This window comes from Tribolium madens, unplaced genomic scaffold (assembly GCF_015345945.1).
Source record: "Tribolium madens isolate multiple individuals breed KSU strain unplaced genomic scaffold, Tmad_KSU_1.1 Scaffold_3;HRSCAF=73;Tcas5.2_LG2, whole genome shotgun sequence".
In the NCBI taxonomy this organism is placed as follows: Eukaryota; Metazoa; Arthropoda; class Insecta; order Coleoptera; family Tenebrionidae; genus Tribolium; species Tribolium madens.
Window position 1 is genome coordinate 13,684,702 of NW_025401006.1, and position 18,883 is coordinate 13,703,584.

The following is an 18,883-nucleotide window of genomic DNA, read 5'->3' on the forward strand; positions in this document are numbered from 1 at the left end:
AAGCGATTATTTTGTTGTAATACTTTGATTCAAGATGATTTCCGGCTTAAAATTGAGCCAAATCGATTAGAAATAGCACAAATTGCTTCATTTCAGCCTAAAATCGGGATTGAAGAAATTATTTTTGTAAAATACATTCATTTAGAATTAATTATGTCTTAAAATCGGGCAAAATTGGTTTGAAAATAGCAAAAATTGCTTTATTTTAGAAGAAAATTCTTATTCAAGCCATTATTGTGTTGAAATACTTTGATTCAATAAGACACTTCTAAAATATACTGTTTTATTGTAATTTTGACAGATGCAAATAAAAATTAAAAAAAAAATAGGATGGACAAACTTACTTACTTTTACTCTTAGGGTCGTAGGAAAAAACTATTTCAAAATCAAAATGAGTGACTTTGTTTCTAAAATAAAATGTAGAAAATAAGCTCTTTACTGATCCCTCAGAAATTGCTTAAAAAAGATAAAAGTAGAGAAAGTTTTGAAGTTGAGGAAATAAAGGTAAAAAATATGAGAAAGAGAATATTTGACCAAAAAAGGAAGAAGTAGGATTGTTAAAAGAGAAAATCAAAATTAAGAAGATAAAGAAATAACTAAAATCATCACTAAACTTTTTGGGTTAAACTTAAAAAAACAATTCCCATTCTAATCCCGAAAGTGAGGAAATGAAAAACTACTCCATTGACCTCCGAAGCTTCAACAAATGTTTTAATAAAAAGAAAATATAAAAGGAAACTAAAAGAAGGAATGTCGGAGAAGAAAAAAACTATTGAAAGTAGATGTAATTGAAACTGGAAGGAAAATTGGTTTGAAAATTGCAAAAATTGCTTTATTTTAGACGAAAATTATTATTCAAGCCATTATTGTGTTGAAATACTTTGATTCAAGTTGATTTCCGGCTTAAAATTGAGCCAAATCAATTGAAAATATCACAAATTGCTTTGTTTCAGCCTAAAATTGAAATTGAAGCAATTATTTTTATAAAATCCATTAATTTCGAATTAATTCTGGATTAAAATCGAAACATTTTGAATTGAAAATAGCTCAAATTGCTTTATTTGGAAAGAAAACTCTTATTGAAGTCCGTATTTGGTTGAAATACTTTGATTCAGGTTGATTTCCGGCTTAAAATTGAGCCAAATCGATTGAAAATATTACAAATTGCTGTATTCCACCCTAAAGCAATTATTTTTATGAAATACATTAATTTCGAATTAATTATGTCTTAAAATCCGGCAAAATTGGTTTGAAAATAGCAAAAATTGCTTAATTTAGAAGAAAATTCTTATTCGAGCCATTATTGTGTTGCAATACTTTGATTCAAGAAGACCCTTCTATTTATATACTGTTTTATTGTAATTTTGACAGATGCAAATAAAAATTAAAAAAAAATAGGATGGACAAACTTACTTACTTTTACTCTTAGGGTCGCAGGAAAAAACTATTTAGAATCAAAATCAGTGACTTTGTTTCTAAAAAAAATGTAGAAAATAGGTTCTTTACTGATGATGTATACATTCAATGCAAATTGCTTAAAAAAGATAAAAGTAGAGAAAGTCTTGAACTTGAGGAAACAAAGGTAAAAAATATGAGAAAAAGAATATTTGACCAAAAAAGGAAGAAGTAAGATTGTTAAAAGAGAAAATCAAAACTAAGAAGATAACTAAAATCATCACTAAAATTACAGTGTTTTGACAACTTTTTTGGGTTAAACATAAAAAAAATAATTACAAACCTAATCCCGAAAATATTAGTGAGGATATGAAAAACTACTCCATTGACCTCCGAAGCTTCAACAAATGTTTTAATAAAAAGAAAATTAAAAGGAAACTAAAACATGGAATGTCGGAGAAGAAAAAAAGTGTAATTGAAACTGGAAGGAAAATTGGTTTGAAAATAGCAAAAATTACTTTACTTCAGAAGAAAATTCTTATTCAAGCCATTATTGTGTTGAAATACTTTGATTCAAGTTGATTCCCGGCTTAAAATTGAGCCAAATCAATTGAAAATATCACAAATTGCTTTATTTCAGCCTAAAATTGAAATTGACGCAATTATTTTTATGAAATACATTAATTTCGAATTAATTCTGTATTAAAATCGAGGAAATTGAATTGAAAATAGCTCAAATTGCTTTATTTTGAAAGAAAACTCTTTTTCAAGTTATTATTTTGTTGTAATACTTTGCTTAAGGTTGATTTCCGGCTTAAAATTGAGCCAAATCGATTAGAAATAGCACAAATTGCTTCATTTCAGCCTAAAATTGGGATTGAAGAAATTATTTTTATAAAATACATTAATTTAGAATTAATTATGTCTTAAAATCGGGCAAAAATTGCTTTATTTTAGAAGAAAATTCTTATTCAACCCATCATTGTGTTGAAATACTTTGATTCAAGTTGAATCCCAGCTTAAAATTGGGCCAAATCAATTGAAAGTATCACAAATTGCTAAAATTGATATTGAAGCAATTATTTTTATAAACTATATTAATTTCGAATTAATTCTGTATTAAAATAAAAAAAAATTGAATTGAAAATAACTCAAATTGCTTTATTTGGAAAGAAAACTCAAGTCAATATTGGGTTAAAATACTTTGATTCAAGTTGATATTCAACTTAAAATTGAGCCAAATCGATTGAAAATATTACAAATATCTTTATTCCACCCTAAAGCAATTATTTTTATGAAATATATTAATTTCGAATTAATTTTATATTAAAATCGAGCAAAATTTAATTGAAAATAGCTCAAATTGCTTTATTTTAGCCTAAAATTGTAATAGAAGCAATTATTTTAATAAGAAACATTAGTTTTGAATTAATTCTGTATTAAAATCGAGCAAAATTGGATTGAAAACAGCTCAAATTGCTTTATTTTGGAAGAAAACTCTTATTGAAGCCAGTATTTGGTTGATTTTTTGAATTTTTTTAGTGAAATTGTGGTTTTACGACTTACTTGATTCGTGCACAAGCGTTGCTTTCGTCACTGGCGTCTTTGCAGTCGACGCCGCCGTCGCATTCCTTGTCCTCGTCGATGCACTCGCCGGATTTGCACGCAAAACTGTATCTGTTTTTTTCAAATCAAGGAAAAAGATTAACTACGCCACTGGTAGTTGTGTTTTTTTACCTTGGACATTCCTTGGCCTCCCGTCTTGTTATGTTACTGTGGTGGAAACTAAAAGTCTGAACTATCTGCACTGCTAGAATTTATTTACCAAAAATTAAGTGAAGGTTAGGAAGAGAGTTATGACCTCTAAATCACTTACCGAGACATAAACTAATCACTTGAATTAATGTTGCATTGCACATTTTCATAAACAAAGGTTGCGAATGTACTGTTTTATTTTATATTCACTACTATTTCAACATGTTTGTTTATTAGAAAATTTTGTACTGACCTGAATGGAGGTCGCATTGGTTTATCGCGAAGACAACTCGCTTTTGGTGCTGTGTAAACGGAATTCCCCTCGTATCGGAATACTCGGAAACCTGTGTTTTTGTTTAGAATTATTCTCTTGGTCAATTTTGTTATTTGCCTAACTGAAAAAGATTAGTTTCCTCCCTTGGTGTAATTATTATTTGTATTACAAGGGAGGGAAATGTACGTTTTCTTAACCACTTAGGGAGGAAAAGACATTTTCCTTTAGTGTTGATTAAGTAAAAATTAAAAAAATTAGGGTGCAGAATCTTATTAGCCCTTAGGGTCGAAGGAAAAAAACTATTTATAATCAACATGCAGAAAGGAAGTGGAATCCTGCAGAAACTGCTTAAAAAAAGATAGAAGTAGAAAAAGTTGAGGAAATGAAGGTAAAAAAAATGAGAAAGAAAAGATTTGTCCATGAAAAGAGAAAGTAAATTTGTTAAAAGAGAAAATCTGACTTAAAAAAATAAAAAAATAATTAAAATCATCACTAAAAGTACTCATCCTAATGATGTACGAGTTTTTTGTTCAAAAATAAAGAAGTTATCAGTGTTTTTACAACTTTTTTGGGTTAAATATCTAAAGATATTTCAAATCCAAATCCCGAAAATATTGGAAGAAATGAAAAATTACTCCATTGACTTTCGAAACTTCAACAAATGTTTCAATAAAAAGGAAATTAAAATGCTGTAGAAATTGCAAAAAAAAAGGTAAAAAAGGGGAAAATCTTTAGCATGAAAAACTGAAAATAGAAAAAATAAGAAAGAGAAGATTTGACCAAAAAAAGAGAAAGAAAGGTTGTTAAAAGAGCAAATGAAAATCAAAAAGATAAAAAATAACTAAAACCATTACTAAAATTACTCATCCTAATGATTTACGAGTTTTTGTTTGAAAATAAAGAAGTTATCAGTTAAATATCTAGAGATTTCAAATCTAAATCCCGAAGATATTAGTGAAAAAATGAAAAACTACTCCATTGACCTCCAAAGCGTCAACAAATGTTTCAATAAAAAGAAAATATAAAAGGGAATTTAAAAAAGGAATGTTAGAGAAGGAAAAAAAAACTATTGAAAAAAAATGTAATTGGAACTGAAAGGAATTGGAATGCGTAGAATTTGCAAAAAAAAATGATAAACGTGCAGAAATTCTTTAAGATAAGAAAATGACGACAAAAAAAATAAGAAAGAGAAAATTTGATCAAGAAAGATTGTTAAAAGAGAAAATCAAAATTAAAAAGATGAAGAAATAACTAAAATCATCACTAAAATTACTCATTCTAATGATGTACGAGTTTTTTGACAAAGAACAAAGAAGTTATCAGTGTTTTGACAATTTTTTGGGTTAAATATCCAAAAATACTGCAAATCCAAATTCCGAAAATATTGTTGAAGAAATAAAAAACTACTCCATTGAACTCCAAAGCGTCAACAGATGTTTCAAGAAAAAGAGGATAAAAAGGAATGTTGAAGAAAAAAAAACTATTGAATAAAAAAGTACCTAATTGGAATTGGAATACTTAAAAAAGGTAAATGTGGAGAAAATTTTTCAGATGGGAAAATGAAAATTGAAAAAAATGAGAAAGAGAAGATTTGACCAAGAAAGGAGGAAGTAAAGTTGTTAAAAGAGAAAATCAAAATTAAGAAGATAAAAAATAACTAAAACCATCACTAAAATTACCCATGCTAATGGTGTACGAGTTTTTGTTTGAAAATAAAGAAGTTATCAGTGTTTTGACAACTTTTTTGGGTTAAATATCTAAAGACGATATTTTAAATCCAAATCCCGAAAATATTGGAAGAAATAAAAAATTACTCCATTGACTTCCGAAACTTCAACAAATGTTTCAATAAAAAGGAAATTAAAAGAAAAAAATGTTGGAAAAAATGTAATTGGAACTGGAATTGGAATGCTGTAGAAATTGCAAAAAAAAAGGTAAAAAAGGAGAAAATCTTTAAGATGAGAAATTGAAGATAATAAAACTAAGAAAGAAAAGATTTGACCAAGAAAGGAGGAAGTAAAGTTGTTAAAAGAGAAAATGAAAATCAAAAAGATAAAAAATAACTAAAACCATTACGAAAATTAATCATCCTAACGATGTACGAGTTTTTGTTTGAAAATAAAGAAGTATCAGTGTTTTGAAAACTTTTTTGGGTTAAATATCTAGAGATTTCAAATCTAAATCCCGAAGATATTAGTGAAAAAATGAAAAACTACTCCATTGACCTCCAAAGCGTCAACAAATGTTTCAATAAAAAGGAAATTTAAAAAAGGAATGTTAGAGAAGGAAAAAAACTATTGAAAAAAAAATGTAATTGGAACTGGAAGGAATTGGAATGCGTAGAATTTGCAAAAAAATTGATAAATGTGCAGAAAATCTTTAAGATTAGAAAATGAAGACAGAAAGAGAAAATTTGACCAAGAAAAGAGAAAGAAAAGTTGTTAAAAGAGAAAATCAAAATTAAAAAGATGAAGAAATAACTAAAATCATCACCTCATCCTAATGATGTACCACTTTTTTGTCAAAAAACAAAGAAGTTATCAGTGTTTTGACAACTTTTTTGGATTGAATATCCAAAAATATTGCAAATCCAAATTCCGAAAATGTTGGTGAAAAAATAAAAAACTACTCCATTGACCTCCAAGACGTCAACAGATGTTTCAAGAAAAAGAAGCTAAAAAGAAACAAAAAGAAGAAAAAAAACTATCGGAAAAAATACAAAATTTTTTGTTACGATCCAGAAAATTGTTATTTCACGTATTACTTCTTATTTTTAACCACTATTTTCGAGAAAGTAATCATACATAGTAAGAGGTTTGCATCAAAAAGCATCAGTTTGAAAAATTTTTATTTTTATTAAATAAAACCCTCACTCAGGCCATACAATACTCTCAATCCACGAACGATACGTCGACACTCTTGTATAAACCCCTGCACTATTTTCCATCCCACAGGCTTTTCCAAACGACGTAATCCCAACAATAACAAAATGATCAGTAAGAAACCCAGATCCCTTTTTCAAAAAATGAAGCGGTCCGCCGGAATCACCCTGTATCAAAAAAAAATTTGATCAAATTCAACTCCATTTCAAAAAAATTACTTGACACGTGTCTTTCCCAATCCCCCCTGCACAAATCTGTATTTCATCAACCAAACCCCGTGGTAGTTTTCTACTCGAATTTGGAGAGTAGATTCGGGCACATTTTCCGAATTTCACCTCCTTGAGAAAAACTTTCAACAAATCACTGCTAGTATCACCAAAAAAATCGGTTTTCCCCCAACCAATTGCCTGTAATTGTTCACTAAAAACCCTAGTTTTGGTGTGTAAACATGCTGGTTTGGAGTATAGTCCAAATTTAACCGGGGATTTTAATTTGAGTAAAGCAATGTCGTGGTAGTGGAACCTTGAGTTGTAATTGGGGTGTTTAAAACTCTCCTCGATTTTAATTTCCTGCGGTTTTGCATCATCGGTGGTGTTTTTTAGGTTCAAATCGCCGACTCTCACCCATTTTGGGACCCCACTGTGCAAACACAACCCAGGTTTTGACATTTTTCACGCGAAAAGACTTACTTTTGGGAGGTGATGCAATGTGCTGCTGTTAGAACGAATTTTTCACTTATCAAACTTCCACCACACAACCATTCAATATTTTTAGCACTACCAAACCCAATCGCTGTCTAAAAAAACCTCAATTAGGGGTTTTACCAAGTTAAGGTTTACCATATGGGGAAATTCTTTCGGTTTAGCTTCCACTCCTCCAACAATCCCAGGAGACAAGTTCCTCTTATCGTTATACTCCTCACATTCTAAAATTTTCCCTCAAATTATCAGTTTTTCAACGATTAAAACTTGCTTTCTTCACTCTTTGTTTTCTTCAAACGTTGGATTATTTTTTGTGATGTTGGACAACAAACTATTATTGAATTTCCACTAACACCACAATTCTGGGGACGTTTCCCTTGACGTAACAATTCTTTAGCAAAGTCACAATTGTTTATATCAATGCATTGCCCCCTAAGTAGTGTTTTATTAACAACATTAGTGAAACAAGTATCACCTAAACAACAAATTCGATAGATAAAACAATAAATACGACGAGAATACCTTCAAAATTGAAAGCAACACAAATTCCAAAAACTGGAAACACAAAAATTAACCAATTCATTGTTATTTCTTCTTGGAAACTAAACTAATTCATTGCGTCAGAATTTTATTTTGATTCATTTATCATTTTTGCAAACATAAACAACGAATAATCAGTTGAGATTGTATTTATAATATATAATAATAATCACAAACACTTAATTATACAATTTTTAATCCAGTCGATTGTTAAAATATTGTTTAATCCGGTAGAGGATTTGTTATTTTGACAGTTTTGTGTTCTCTTCTAGTTTTTTTCGAGTTGGGGGGTTGAGGATCCTCAAGACCCCTTTTTTTGTGAGACTCACTATCAATGTGTTTTTTGTTTGAGTTTGAGGTTCCTCCTCCCTTTTTTGTTTATAATTAAACTTGGTTTTATCAAACAGTCAGTTTTAAGCCGGAAATGGATTTTTTGGCTCTAGACTCCATGAAATCCATGAAAAAACGTCATTTCTTTCTTGATTTTTTGTTTCAATATTTTTTTATTTTTTCACATTTTGCTTCTTGTAAGAAATTTTCTTAAATCGATGCAAAAACATGTTCTAAATACACTTTTTTGGGTTTTTTGTTCGATTTTACTTATTTTTGTTCAATTAATGTAAAATATTGCAAAAATATGGTCTGAAATGAGTTATTTCATTTTTCAACAAGAATCGGTTTTGTTGTTAATGTACTTTTTTCACTAAGAATTTTTTAATTATTTATATTTAATTTTGGTTTTATCAAACAGTCAGTTTTAAGCCGGAAATGGATATTTTTTGGCTCTAAACTCTCAATAAATGCACGAAAAAACGTGATTTCTTTCTTAACTTTTTGTTTCAATATGCTTTTTAAAATTTATTTTCACTTTTTGTTTTTTTTTTATATATTTTGATTCTTGTAAAAATTTTATTAAATCGATGCAAAAACATGTTCTAGATACACTTTTTTCGGGTTTTTTGTTCGATTTACATATTTTTTAAAACGAGTTGTTTTAATTTAAAAAAATTGCAAAAATCTGGTTGAAATGAGTTATTTTGTTTTGTTTCCTTCAATCTGGCTTATTTTGAGTTGGGTTTATTTTGTTGAATAAATGCCAGAAATCGCAAAATTAATTAATTTCTTTTATGAAAACTATTTTACACGATTTTATTCTATCAGGAGAAAAAACCTCAAGAACAGGTTCTGAATTATCTTTTTTGGGCTTGGAATCAAGTTTATTAAAAATTTTGAACAAATTATATAAAAAATTGTTGTAAAGTGTTGTTTACGACTCAAGAGCCCCAATAAAAGAATTTTGAAAAGAAAAAAAAATTGTGGTATATTAATTTTTTCACCAATAAGATAAAAAATCACCAACTGACCATTATTAATTATCCAGTAAGATAAAATATAAATAAATATAATATGAAATATTATTTTATGCACTTTTTCCATTTTTTACTAATAGTGAAAAATAAACTAGAAATATAAATTTCACGCCATCTGTCGTCTTAAAATCAAACTAAAACTTGTTCCTCTTCACCCTTAATGACACTCAATCAAAACAAAATTAAAACAATTTAATTTTTGAAATAATAGCCATATTTGGATACGTTTGGGTTGAGGAGCTTGAACCCCCAGTCAATGATCCGAGAGAAAAAAAATTTTTGGTGACAATGGTCGCAATATCGCCGAAAAAATTCTGTATGTGTCCTTTGTACTTCCTCGTTTTGAACATTTCGTGAATCGGGACGAAATCAGAATTGTTTTCTTATTAAATTTTTGTAAAATAAAGAAATCCGTGGTCTTGAAAAATTGTTGTTGTTTGTATTTTCAAAGATAGAGAGGAATTAGTTTAAAGATTGTAAAAAAAGTGAACGATTAACCTGTTTTGATGCACTAAACACGATACAACTCAAAATTTGCAAATTAGAAAGACAAAAATAAAGATAAATATAAAGATTGAAAGACATCTTAAAAAAGTAGAAAAGAAGTAAAAAAAGAACATAAAAAAATAAAGATTTCAAAATTAAAACAAACATTTAACGATAAAGATAAAAATATAAGATTGAAAGACATCTTAAAAAGTAGAAAGTGTATAAAAACTAAATAAAAAAAACTGGCTTTCTTCACTCTTTGTTTTCTTCAAACGTTGTGTTATTTTTTGTGATGTTAGACAACAAGCAACACAAATTCCAAAAACTGGAAACTCAAAAATAAGTTATTTCTTCTTGGAAACTAATTCTTATTTGTGTCACAATTTTGTTTTGATTCATTTATCATTTTTGCAAACATAAACAACGAATAATCAGTTGAGATTTTATTTATTGAGTGGGCTTCCAGTGTACAATAAACGGTCTATAATCACAAATACTTTCCTTAATTATACAATTTTTAATCCATTCAGTTGTTACATGTTTCACGTCTGAACCACACTTCAAAATTTTGGGTACCATATTGTTTAAATGCACCATATGGGTGGCATTTTCCCCATTTTTGCAGATTTGACCACCATATGCAACAAAGTGCCTAATTAGGTCCCATTGCTTTTCTCTCACTTCCTCATCCAAGAGTGCTTTAATATCGTGGAAATAATCCGGTAGAGGATTTCTTATTTTGACAGTTTTGTGTTCTGTTTTGATTTTCTTCGAGTTTGAAGGTTGAGGATCCTCAAGACCCCTTTTTTTGTGAGATTCAGTGTGTTTTTTGTTTGAGTTTGAGGGTTGAGGATCCTCCTCTCTATTTAACAGCAAACTAATATCAGTGTTTTCCTTCGATTTGGTGTAGAGTATTTTGAGTTCTTGAAGGGAAGTGGCCGATTCCCAACTCTTATCATCCCTTATCTTGGTAACTCGAGGGAATCTGATCGAAATACCGGCCGTGTGCACCTCATGTTGGGTGAATTCCGCCCCTGTAATCTCCCAAATGGGTTGTTTTTTCGGGTCACGTGCTACGAAATCCGGTACCATTGTTTTGGTGCAATGTAACCAATCGGGTACTTTCGTGATTTTGACCATATCAAGCTCGGATTGTAACCTTTCAAGGGTTTTATCATCATGTCCTGTTGATACTTTCGAAACGGTGCAAAATCGATCATTGGGGGCGTCATAGCACCCCATTAGGAAAATCGACATGATGCCCCCTTTTTTCCCAGTACCGTACCACGCACCTAGGACTATCAAATCAGCACTATCGGCCATAGCCCCCCCGAAGAGGTAATCCTTCTTGACTTTGAGCCAATGTCGTTTACCCGGCTCATAAACACTTGTTAGGTCTTTGAGTACCAAACCTTCAAGCCCCAATTTGAGTACTTTAGCAATCATTTGAGTCAAGTCTTTAGGATCGTGGATTTCCTCCATTTCTGAGAAGACTATATGGTTGGGGATTTCAGTCATGTTCTCTTTCAGGATTTTCTTCCTCAACGAAATGGGTTTATCGGTGAGGATCTCCCCATTGTAGTAGATACAATCAAAGACGAAAAGACACACACTGGCGTCTTTAAACTCCGATTTTTTGTGCACCCCCAAAGTACCAAACGGGAGTGGTCTACCAGTTTGAGTATCAATCATCAAAATTTCACTATCAAGGATCAAATCCCTCCCATGTGGGAACGCCTGGGGGATGTAGTTTTTGAAATGTGCCACTTTGTGTGCCAATACCGGTTTTAAACTCCTCGAAAAGTACTTAAAATCTGATCCTTGTTTATGCACTTGGACTCTCTCCCCATCATATTTAATTTCCGAGTACATTCCATTGGGGCACTTCTTCATTGCTTGCTCCACTGACTTGCAAGCTTCCGCAAGCATGGGCAACACCGGAGTCATTAACACGATCCTAGCTTTAGCCCCCTTGTCTTTCAAACAACGCCCAATCACAGTCTTGATATCCCTCGAAGACTGGAAGGCTTGATAAGCATCAGGATGTACCCCATCTAGGACATGTTTCGCCCCTGCATTCATCCGTAGATCATGTTTGATCAATCTTACAACAATTTTCAAGTCATTTGGAGTGCATTTTGAGGCAAATGACTTCAAATGTGTCATTTGTTCCTCCTCTTTGGTCAAATTCGTGAGTTCGTCGAGGAACAAATCGACTTGTTGGAGACTCAAAGTACTTTTTTTCGCCGGTTTAAACGCTTTGCTCCTTTCGTAAAACACCTGAATCGTCTCACTGACATCGCCTTGGTCCAAATGCTCCAACATTGCGTCTTGATCACACTGGAAAATCTTACTAAACAACTTCACCAATTGTTTACTTTGAAGGTTGTAAATGCGTTTGACGACACCGGGGAGGAGTAAACGGCACCAGAGGACAATATCGCCCTTAAAACCCGTACCATCGCTCCCTTTTGTCAACATTTTACCAACAATGCTTGTCTTTTCAAGATAACTACTGACGTTGCTAATATCAGCTACAACTCTTCGGAATTCGCGAAATTGGTTGTCTTTGTGTGACGGGTCAAAGTGGGGGATGGGGTCCGTGCTACTAGTGCTCGGTTTTGCCTCTTGTGGGGGCTTTTTCGGGCTCGGTTTAACCCCAAAATGATTGTTACATTCCTCCACACGCCGTGAAATGTCATTCCGATTTTCATCATCCAGGGAATCCCAACCGGCGATGTCATCACCAGGATCATCAATGCGTTTAGTTGTAGGCCTCTGCTTTGAGAAAACTTCAAAAATGCAGGGGACATGATACCAGTTTTTCATTTTTCCGTCCCCGAAAGGGTTGGCAACTAACTTGGCGATGCGCAACTCGCCCTGGAGACACTTCTGTTTGCATTTTTTACACACAGCGCGCCCCTGCTTTGCTATCTCGACCAGAAAAGGCTTCTCAATGGGATCATCTGACATCTAAAAGTGAGGTTATGTAATGTGACATTAGAAATTCACATTTATACCTTTAGCGGATAAAAAGAAACGAATTTTGCATCGAAAACGATACAAAAACAATTAATTTATTTCTTCACACAATAAATAAAATAAATAAAGGTGATTCTTGCGGCTTAGAAGCGTTGACATCTGAAAGTGAGGTTTGGTAATGTGACACTCGAAATTCAATTTTATACTAGTGGTAAATGAAACGAACAGAAATTTGGATCAAAATCAATACAAAATTAATTAATTTATTTTTTCACAATAAATAAAACCGATCATTGCGTCACAAAACCGTTGACATTGACATGTAAAAGTCAGGTTATGTAATGTTACACTCAAAATTCAAATTTATACCTTTGGTAAATAAAAACAACACAAATTTGAATCGAAAACAACATAAAAATAATTAATTCGTATTTTCACAATAAATAAAATAATTAAATGCGAGCTTTGGGTCACAAAACCGTTGATATCTAAAAGTGAGGTTATGTAATGTTACGCTCGAAATTCAAATTTACCCTTTTGGTAAACAAAAAAGCAAGAATTTCACAACAGTTTTGTTGAATTAAGGGCTCCGGTGAGTATTTGTGTTGTTTTTCGTGCTTACATAACCTAACTTTCAGATGTCAGACCCCCCTTATGAGAAGCCCTTCGCGGTGGAAATCGCCAAGCAGGGGCGCGCCTTTTGCAAAAAATGCCGCCAAAGGTGTGTTCAAGGCGACTTGCGCATCGCTAAACTAATCCCGAACCCTTTGGGTTCCGGTAAAATGAAATCCTGGTACCACGTCGCTTGCATCTTTGAAACGTTTCTAAAACAAAGACAAACCACTAAAAGAATCGAGGGCCCCCACGATATCGACGGTTGGGAGTCACTCGACCCTGACGACAAAGTAAATATCTTGGAGAGAATCTCCGCATGTAATCGGGAATTTGAAGCAAAGTTTAGTAAAGCAAGAAGGGGGAAACGGGGCTGTAGGGCGCCCCCACAAGTCGACGACAACCTCAGCGTCTTATCAGACGGTTTCGCGAACGAGGGGGTGCACAAAGACAATTGTTTTCGCGAATTTCGCACAATTGTCGCGAAAGTCTCAAACGTCTCAAGTTCGGAGGAGAAAATCGCGATTTTCCGCGAGACTTTCACGAAAGGGAGCGACGGGGGCGGTTTCAAGGGGGATATCACACTCTGGTGCAAACTGCTCCTCCCGACTGTCATGAAACGGGTTTTTCACTTACAAACCAAACAATTAATTAAAATATTTAGCAAGATTTTTGGGGTTAGTGATGAGGCCATGACGGGGCACCTAGAACAGGGCGATGTGGGGCAAACCATCCAGCATTTTTTCGAAGACAACTCCGAATGCAAACCGGCGAAAAAAAGCACTTTGAGCATCTTCGAAGTGGACGATTTCCTCGAATCTTTAACCACAATTTCCAAAGAGGAGGACCAATGCAAAGTCTTCAAGACTTTCATCAAAAAATGCACCGGTAATGACCTGAAAGTGGTCGTGAGACTCATCAAGCACGACTTGAGGATGAACGCGGGGGCGAAGCATGTCTTCAAGGGGCTGCATCCGGACGCGTATTTGGTCTTCCAGTCGTGCAGAGACATCAAAACTGTGCTTAACAAGTGTTGGGGGGAGCCCCCCGCCAAGAAACGGGTTAAAACCAAACGTATTCCGAATTATTTCGAAAATGTTAGGTTGTTCTTGGAGGAGGGGGTGAAGGAGAGACATGCCGAATGGGTGCAGTATTTCATCGCCTATGGGGGGAGTGTCCTCACAGGGGGCGAAGGTGAAGAAGCCACTCATATTTTGCATTTGAAAGACACCATTTCGGAGCCCACGATTCAGTGTGGCAACAGTGCAAAACATGTTATTGTTGAGTGGATCAAGGATACCGTGGCGAAGGAGAATTTGCAGGATTATAGGCCCTATACAGTACGGTGGGATCCTTGTCACAAGGATTAATGTTTTTTTAATAAAACAATAAAATTTCGCATTGTTTATAAATGTGAAAAATAATAAAAATATATCGTGGGTTTTAATCCAATTAAGTTTTAAAACCCGAATCCATCACTTTAAATTTATTCGTTTCTTATCGATTCTACAAAAAATTAATTTGTGTTAAAACGAATCAAGTTTTGTAATAAACTCACGTTTTGCTGTGTTAATTTTTCTTTAATTAAACAATTGTGATTAATAATTACTCAGCACAGCCATATTTGGGATTTATGGTTCATATAACGGAATTAAATACCAAATGGGGGTCAATCTGGCTTATTAGACGAGAGAAAACTCCATAAAAATAAAATAAATAAGTAAAAGAAACGAAAAAGTAAAATGATGAAATTATTTCAAACTTCGTTTTTTCTAATTAATAATATAATGTGATTTTCAAGTGTCAAAACTGATTTGTTTTTGTTACAAATGACAAAATCCTAGCTGAAACACTCTGTGTAATAAAAAAACTTGGTTCAAACAAAAATGAGCATCAATTTATCACTTTTTCTGAAAGGAAGGAAAGGATAAAACAACAGATTAAAGAAGGAAGAAAAATAAGAGACAAAACGAAATTTGTAGAATAAATAGAATAAGAGAAAGAATGAAACAAAAAGCCCAAATTACAAAGAGAAAAATTAAAAACAAAGTACGAAAAACGTTTTTAAATTAGAAATTCTCTTAAACAGAGCACAAAAATGTACAAAAGGACTGTTAATTGTTTTTTTTACTTTTCATTTATTACGAACAAGTAAGAAAATCTTAGCTGACACACGCTGTGTAATAAAAGTGGGCATTGATTTATCGTTTTTTCTAAAAGGGAGTAAAAAAATTGAACAAAGTAACTCAAAAAGTAAAGGGGAAAAAGGAAAGAAAAATAATAAGAGATAAATAGAAGAAACAAGGAAGAAAAGAATACAACTCATGTGTAAATAAAAGAAAAAAGAGCGGAAAAAAAACCAAATTTTCACAAAAAGTAGATAATAAAGAAAATTGTGAAAAAATAACAGTAAAGTTGAAAAAAAAAATTGAGTTAAAAAACTACGAAAAATTATACTAAATTAGTTTAGAAATTATTACAAAACCAAACTGTAAAAATTGGTTTTTTATGTTGCCACAGCAAAAATGTAATACGAGAAATTTAAACACTATATGGCGGTCAAAGTGGCTTATTAGACAATCATAACGAAAAAAACTCCATAAAAATAGAACAAATGTGAATAAAAAGAAGTAAAAGAAACAAAAAAGTAAAATGATGAAATTATTTCAAACTTCGTTCTTTCTAATTAATGATATATCGTGTTTTTAAACTGTAAAAACTGATTTGTTTTTGTTACAAATGAAAAAATCCTTGCTGAAACAGCTTGTGTAATAAAAAAACTTGGTTCAAACAAAAAATGAGCATCAATTTATCACTTTTTTCGAAAAGGAAGGAAAGGATAGACCAAAAAATTAAAAGATAAACGCGAAAGAAAGAATAAAAATAAGAAACAAACCAAATTTGTAGAAACACGGGACAAAAAAAAACAAAAAACCCAAATTACAAAAAATTGATAAAGTAACCCAAGAGAAAAGTTAAAAAAAAGTAGGAAAAGCGTTTTTAAATTAGAAATTCTCTTAAAATTCTCATCTAAATAGAGAACAAAAATGTACAAAAGGGCCTTTAACTGTTTTTTTTTTTGCTTTTCATTTATTACGAACAAGTAAAATCTTACCTGACACATGCTGTGTAATAAAACAAAAAAGTGGGCACTGATTTATCGTTTTTTCTAAAAGGGAGTAAAAAAATTGAACAAAGTAACTCAAAAATTAAAGGAGAAAAGAGGAAAGAGAAATAATAAGAGACAAATTTGAAGAAACAAGGGAGAAAAGAATACAACTCATGTGTAAATAAAAGAAAAAATAGCGGTGGAAAAGAAAACAAAATTTTCATAAAAAGTAGATAATAAAGAGAATTGTGAAAAAAGACAGAAAAGTTAAAAAAATAAAAATTGCGTTGAAAAACTACGAAAAATGTTTTAAAATTATATTAAATTAGTTTAGAAATTATTTTCAATCCGAACTGTTAAAATTGTTTTTTTTTCATATTGCCACAATAAAAGTGTAAAGCAAGAAAATTAAATATATGAGGGTCAATCTGGCTTATTAGACAATCAAAACGAGAAAAAACCCCATAAAAATAGAACAAATGTGAATAAAAAGAAGTAAAAGAAACAAAAAAGTAAATGATGAAATTATTTCAAACTTCGTTCTTTGTAGGTAATTAATTATATAACGTGTTTTTAAACTGTCAAAACTGATTTGTTTTTGTTATAACTGAAAAAATCCTTGCTGTATAATAAAAAAAAATTGCCTCAAACAAAAAATTAGCATCAATATATAACTTTTTCTAAAAGAAGTAAGAGATTGAACAAAAAATTAAAGGATAAACGCGAAAGAAAGAAGAAAAATAAAAGACAAAACCAAATTTGTAGAAACAAGGGACAAAATACCTAGAATAAGAGAAAGAATAAAACAAAAAACCCAAAGAATTGATAAAGTAACCCAAGAGAAAAGTTAAAAAGAAGTACAAAAAGCGTTTTTAAATTAGAAATTCTCTTAAAATTTTAATCTAAATAGAGCACAAAAATGCACAAAAAGACTGTTGAATGGTTTTTTGCTTTTCATTTATCACGAACAAGTAATTATAAAAAAAACAGAAAAGTTTAAAAAATTGAGTTAAACTACGAAAAATTATCAAACCGAATTGTTAAAATTGTTTTTTTGTTATGTTGCCACTGCAAAAGTGTCAAACAAGAAAATCTGACACACCGTGTGTAAAAAATAACAAAGAAACGCGAAAACAGAAAAAAACACACAGTAGAACTCTTGTGTAAACAAAAGAAAAAATAAAACGGTACAAAAGAAATCAAAATTAACACAAAAAGCCAAAAAAAAAGAGAAAAGTTGAAAAATCAAAATTGAGTTCAAAAACCGTGTAAATATAAGGCATAAAAATGTTTTAACTTTTTTAATTGTGAAATAATTTTCCTGTCGTTTAATAAAAACAAAATTGTAGAATAATTTTCGAACTGAAAATATAGCGGATCCTGTGTCCACGTGAGCATGAAACACAATTTTTAATGATAAAATTGGGCCATTATAATTTCACCAAAAAATTAATTATAGTTTAATTAGCGATTTGATTCCTTCTTGCTCATGCGCATTGGAATTGTGTGATATTATAAAAGCCGGAGTACCGGAGGAAATTACTTTGATACTTAGATCAACGGGTGTCGCATCGCTGACATCGGGTGACTGTGTCTCTTGTTTCGTAAAACTTTTCAACTTATTTTCAAACAAAAATCATGGTAAGTGCTTTTATTTTTTTTATTATTTATTTAGTATTTATTAAAAAAAAAACTTCACACTTCAAATTTCTAGAAATGCATCAGACGGTGAACAATCCGTTTCTGTAAATATAAATAAATTTTCGGATTGCATTTTTCATCCTATTTACTTTTTATTAAAAAAAAATGCAACGGTTTAATATAAAATTCCACTAAATTTGTTTAATGAAGTAGCAAAACCGTAAAATTTTGAATAATCTTGCCTCGAATCGCTTGACTTGAATCCGTGAGTCATTCTTGTAAATTGGGCCCCTTTTATTTTTGTTCACATGTCCGTGAATGTATCTTTACAATGACTAAGAAGTCGAACTAATCATTGTCGCACCCCTTGGGTGAGGTGAATCGTTGATTCGGTAAGTATTTTTTAATTCGAGTAAATTGCACTTTAAGTACCAAGGACGAAAAATTATATTAATTCATAGTTGACCGAAAAAAAGTCGTGTGCGGTGGCCCACGCAAATGCCTCACCCTTTCATTAAATTAATCAAGTGAATTACCTAATTGCAAGAGACTACCCCTGCATGCTGAGGAAATGAGGATCATTATTTTGTCAATTCTGCCTGATTACGAACATTAATTTTGATTGGTTATCATTTTACAAGTGGGTTTTAAAATGATAAAATATTGTAAAATGTAAAAATAAATATTGCGTTTGGTGATTATCAATTTTCGATAAATGTGCTTTAACATTTTTTAAGATCTCTCAGTGTGATTAAAATTTTTCCTTTTTAATATTGTTAATTAACTTTTGAAAAAGTAATAAAAACATCCATTTGCAATTGTGACGGATTTATCTTTTTTAATAATTCACAATTAAAACAGTGCCAATAAAATTTTTCAAACAAAACAGGGTTTTTTATTCGGCTTCGATCTTAAAAAAGATGTAGAATTTTTTTTTTATAATCTTTGGTGAATGATAGAAAATTTCTATAAAAAAGCTTTTCTGGAAGACATGAACTATTCGTCGGGAAAAAAGTTTACAAAAATTTTTATTTCGTATTTACAATTTGAGGGAAAAAATGGAAAAGAATTTTTTTTTATTATTCAAGAAAACTTGAAGTGAATTTCCATAAAAAATTCCTGGAAAATTCAAC

At 31.3% G+C, this 18,883-nt stretch overlaps 5 protein-coding genes across 5 annotated transcripts in view; 2 read left to right on the top strand and 3 right to left on the bottom strand.

The window, feature by feature from the left end:
* The window catches only part of LOC123007726, a 39,192-nt gene extending 35,085 nt beyond the window's left edge, over positions 1-4,107 (bottom strand). The window contains exons 1-3 of the mRNA XM_044403144.1: positions 3,272-4,107; positions 3,133-3,205; positions 2,962-3,072 (exon numbers count right to left, since the gene is read on the bottom strand). Of these exons, the coding sequence (XP_044259079.1) occupies positions 2,962-3,072; positions 3,133-3,205; positions 3,272-3,320 (233 nt within the window). The 5' untranslated portion in view covers positions 3,321-4,107. The remainder of the gene's footprint in view (positions 1-2,961; positions 3,073-3,132; positions 3,206-3,271) is intronic.
* Positions 4,108-6,255: 2,148 nt separating this feature from the next.
* Positions 6,256-7,650, bottom strand: LOC123007232 (serine protease snake-like). The gene is made up of 6 exons (XM_044402410.1): positions 7,530-7,650; positions 7,279-7,482; positions 7,146-7,231; positions 6,996-7,102; positions 6,525-6,945; positions 6,256-6,473 (listed from the first exon to the last, which is right to left on the bottom strand). The coding sequence occupies exons 1-6, from the start codon at positions 7,588-7,590 to the stop codon at positions 6,294-6,296; spliced, it is 1,059 nt and encodes a 352-aa protein (XP_044258345.1). The 5' UTR covers positions 7,591-7,650; the 3' UTR covers positions 6,256-6,293.
* Positions 7,651-9,842: 2,192 nt separating this feature from the next.
* LOC123007870 (DNA ligase 3) lies at positions 9,843-12,841 on the bottom strand. Its single transcript, XM_044403358.1, has 3 exons — positions 12,758-12,841; positions 12,427-12,547; positions 9,843-12,379 (listed from the first exon to the last, which is right to left on the bottom strand). The coding sequence occupies exon 3, from the start codon at positions 12,377-12,379 to the stop codon at positions 9,854-9,856; it is 2,526 nt and encodes an 841-aa protein (XP_044259293.1). The 5' UTR covers positions 12,427-12,547; positions 12,758-12,841; the 3' UTR covers positions 9,843-9,853.
* LOC123007871 (DNA ligase 3-like) lies at positions 12,442-14,471 on the top strand. The gene is made up of 2 exons (XM_044403359.1): positions 12,442-12,980; positions 13,027-14,471. Exon 2 carries the CDS (start codon positions 13,027-13,029, stop codon positions 14,368-14,370), a length of 1,344 nt encoding a protein of 447 aa, XP_044259294.1. The 5' UTR covers positions 12,442-12,980; the 3' UTR covers positions 14,371-14,471.
* A 3,169-nt stretch (positions 14,472-17,640) lies between these two features.
* Positions 17,641-18,883, top strand: part of LOC123008294 (tubulin alpha-1A chain) — a 14,474-nt gene continuing 13,231 nt past the window's right edge. The window contains exon 1 of the mRNA XM_044404080.1: positions 17,641-17,750. Within this exon, the coding sequence (XP_044260015.1) occupies positions 17,748-17,750 (3 nt within the window). The 5' untranslated portion in view covers positions 17,641-17,747. The remainder of the gene's footprint in view (positions 17,751-18,883) is intronic.

Bases quoted from the DNA above. Each gene is read 5' to 3' on its own strand.
- LOC123007232 (XM_044402410.1), bottom strand. From the start codon at position 7,590: ATGAATTGGTTAATTTTTGTGTTTCCAGTTTTTGGAATTTGTGTTGCT. The intron at 7,483-7,529 runs GTATTCTCGTCG...TTTGTTGTTTAG, and splicing joins TGTTGCTTTCAATTTTGAAG to GTGATACTTGTTTCACTAAT. The intron at 6,946-6,995 runs GTAAGTCTTTTC...GTGTTTGCACAG, and splicing joins CATTGCATCACCTCCCAAAA to TGGGGTCCCAAAATGGGTGA.
- LOC123007870 (XM_044403358.1), bottom strand. From the start codon at position 12,379: ATGTCAGATGATCCCATTGAGAAGCCTTTTCTGGTCGAGATAGCAAAG.
- LOC123007871 (XM_044403359.1), top strand. From the start codon at position 13,027: ATGTCAGACCCCCCTTATGAGAAGCCCTTCGCGGTGGAAATCGCCAAG.